General features: G+C 30.3%; 1 protein-coding gene across 1 annotated transcript in view; it reads left to right on the forward strand.

Annotated features, from left to right (window-relative positions):
- The window catches only part of LOC106470079 (synaptosomal-associated protein 25-like), a 38,476-nt gene extending 35,003 nt beyond the window's left edge, over positions 1 to 3,473 (forward strand). The window contains exon 7 of the mRNA XM_022398619.1: positions 1,337 to 3,473. Coding sequence (XP_022254327.1) covers positions 1,337 to 1,402 — 66 coding nt within the window. The 3' untranslated portion in view covers positions 1,403 to 3,473. The remainder of the gene's footprint in view (positions 1 to 1,336) is intronic.
- Positions 3,474 to 3,735: the final 262 nt, after the last annotated feature.

Genomic DNA, 3,735 nt, shown 5'->3' on the forward strand with positions numbered 1-3,735 from the left:
ACGCTCACAACGTGACGGGAATGTGTGTGTGTTGTAGACAGTGAGTAATTGATCTGCAGTCAGAGAGTTCGTTGTTATAGCGTTTGTTTTTAGCGCGATTTTTGAAATTAAGTGTATCGTAAAGTTATATTCGGAAAGAATAAACCAGTTTTAATAAATAAGGACTTGTGTCGCTAAAGTTTCGTCGGAACGAAGTTACGGAAAGTTAATTAACAAACGGAGACGTAACAGAAGTAGATATTTCACGGAATTTTACTTTGTTGATTTCAAATAATGATGAATTATAGGTAGCTATAGGAAACACACTTTATCTTCTCTGATGTTTTTAATGGGCGATTTATTTATCCCACACCAATGACGTATGTCTCCGCCTTGGGCTTCCGCCGCAATATACGTCATTGCCCCACTCGTTCTTTTGCACCATTGTCCTAAAAAATTCACAACTTCCTCGTAGCACACAGCCTTCTCGATTCTTGTCGGGAGTATTTAAATTACGATTTAAGTGATTTAATTGCAGTTGTTAAATGTAGCATTTATTTTAGATCACAGTTGTCATGAGTCAGATGGGGGTCAACTTTACCCAATCTTGGTATTTCGTTTTATCCAACCTTATATGTAGACCGGCTCCCAATCACAAGAAGGTTTTTTTTCAGTGTCTAAAATTCCAAGTCTTCCTTTTGTTTTTAACTGGAAATATTTATAATGAAGCAGAGCTAATTTTATAACCTTTTGCATTTTCATGACCTTCATCTTAATTGGTGAAAACCGCATTCATAGTTAAGGTGACCGTCTTACCCTACCTTTCCCCTACACATGAATTATTTTGCAAGTGTATTTCTATTTTATGAAAGTATTATATTTTAAAGCACTTTGTTCTGTAATAATGATTGTACCAAACTTTGTTTTTGGATATGAAACCATTTGAGATGAAACTGTTAAAATATGAATTTGTAATTATACCACTCGAAGCTAATCTAGTTTGTACTGAAAACGTGAACGTTACATTTGCCTGTTTTAACTTTTTCAACTCTCCATTCTACCTTATTTTAAAACTGTAAGTTCTCGGTCTATAGTTTAACCTAATTTAATGTATATGACTTGATAAATAGATGTTTCTATTGAAATATGTATATATATATATAAAGTCCTAATTTATTTTCTTCGTAATCTGAATATTGAAACCTGCATGATCATTTGGTATTATGTTCAGTAAACGAATTTTCGTTTTCTCCTTTCATTGCATTTCATGGTAAACCAATTGCATATCGTGTGCAAAAACAAACAAAGACCTCAGTAGTTGATGAAATAATGAACATTGCTATTATATAAATTCTAGGCAACATCCAACGAGTCACGGATCACAGCCGCCAACCAGAGAGCCACAAAGCTGCTCAAGGATTAGAGCTTTGCCAGTGTTGTATGACACCAAGATCAACTTTGTATTTGGAAAAAGAAAACAATCTGGTTGATCACAAATCGGACTTTGATATTGTATCTTTGTTTTTCCTCGGTACTTATTTCATTGTATGCCAACGTCAGGTTATAAAATTCAGTTGTTGTTTCCTGCGTAGTTTATGAACGGAGATTTGATGACTACTCAACATGCTCTTGGCTTTTCTTCAAATGCGGAACATATTCCATGCAAACGAGGGCTTATTTTGGCCTTTTTGTATCGTAAATACTGTGTTTAATTTCGTACAGCCGTTTTTCAAAGCTAAGTTTGTAAACCAAATTGTTGATCGTTAGTAAGCTATAACTAAATCAGTTCGTTGTTTCAATGTACAAATGCTTAATCTGAAATAACACCTATATAATACTTATTTAAAAGATACTCAGCAAAATCTAACCTGCTTGGAATTAATATTTTAAGGATTATTTGTGCGTATATATATATATATATATTCGTTCAATTAAGTGTTTTTTTCTTATTCAGCGAGGCTAAAAGATAGTCTGCTTGTATAAATCACAAAGTATTAGAAAGCAATATGCCGCCATGTTGTATCTAAAAACATTATCGTATTCATTATCCTTACTTTGAAGCATGTTTAAGAACATCTGATCAAATCAGTTTGATGCCCCTCAGTATGAATATATTAGATATCATTTTTTTCATTCTAGTTTATTAAACACTTGAGGACTAAGCCTAAATGTTATCCAAATGGCAACTGTGCTAAATTATTGTGATTGTTCACAAAGTAACCATTTTCTCTCAATAACTTTAGAAAGATCGTATCAGACCCATTTATATTCTTTCAACCCTTTAAAGTAAGCTGTTGTAAAAACAATCTCAAGTAAATATTTATTTAATAAAATTCACAAGAATATTTAAAGTTACTTTCTAGACTCATGGCGGTGTTAAAAGTGAGTTTATTATTCTTTAAGCTAAGTCATTTCTTACATTTCATATCAATGAAGGAAGTAAATAATTAATTTCATTATAAAAAACAGATTAATTATGTATAAGGAAATATATATTTTTCAATTTCACATTAAACATGCTAATGGCTTTTAACACTATATTCTATACATTTTACAAGCAAAACGTGGACGTGGAATGTCATCTCATTATATACATGGATATAAATTCATGCATTACAGGCATATATAAGATTCGAATAAAACTTGTGGTAGGTACACAATGGTATTCCGTAATATTAACTGTTTTGTACAAAAATAATACTTGGATATTGTCATTAAGTTCGGAATATATATATATTTAGTTAACAACCAATCCCCTATAAGTTTACATATTTTATGTATTTAAAAAGTAAGTTTGTAAATAGCACAAGTATAGAGAGTTAGAGACAAATAAGTGTGATTGGTGCTACAGTAGTTTTTCGTTCTTATTCCGCAAGAGAAAATAGTCCACAAAAATCTTTATTCATCAAACCATCTTTTGTTCTTTATTAGTAGGTACTACAGTAGTAGCCCAAGTATAATTTTGAAATGTGAGAATAAGTATTTTACGGTGACACTAGTATAATAGCAACTCTTTTCAAACTTCCAACTTTAGTGATTGTTTCAATATAATATACTGTAAACTAATTAATCCATGATATTTTGGAATCGTAGGTAACCAAAAAACAAAATGAATAGATTACAAACATATTTATTCAGAAGTTTTGTTGACATCTTTTTCTATTATATTTGTAATTTACTTTTCTTATTTAAATGTTGTATTTAATGTTGTTTTGGTAACAAAATTCCTTTGTTGAAATATCAAGAAAAAAATAATTTTGTACTCGTTTATTTTATTTTAAAATGGTGTGAGAGAAGTAACAAACTAAAACTTTAACTGACCTATAGTAAACTTAGTAGAAAATTAAAAAAAAAAATAAACGAGTTGTGCTTTCAGAAGGTTTGACTCAAATGTTGTTTTGAAATAAGTTGACGTATTTTGTTTTTCATTTTTATTTTTTACTGTACTTATTGCTCTTTGAAACATATATTACTAATAAATCAATTCCATTTTAGCTAATGATGTAAGTCACACATTCATGTTATTTATTGAAAATTAATAGAAGAAATAGAAGTTAAACCGTGAGGTGTCTTTCTATTTCCGAACTTACGTTTTATATCACTTATGTATCTCCGATACATTTTTTCACTGTGAGGTCACTAGGGTTGTTTTTCTTAGATGGGGTTAGCTTCGCATTTTTTTAACCTATGAAAACATACACATGAAACAAGTTTTTAATGCACTGTTACGTATTAGATTTTCAAATAGTCTGAAAT

The sequence above is a fragment of the Limulus polyphemus genome, unplaced genomic scaffold, assembly GCF_000517525.1.
Source record: "Limulus polyphemus unplaced genomic scaffold, Limulus_polyphemus-2.1.2 Scaffold3809, whole genome shotgun sequence".
In the NCBI taxonomy this organism is placed as follows: Eukaryota; Metazoa; Arthropoda; class Merostomata; order Xiphosura; family Limulidae; genus Limulus; species Limulus polyphemus.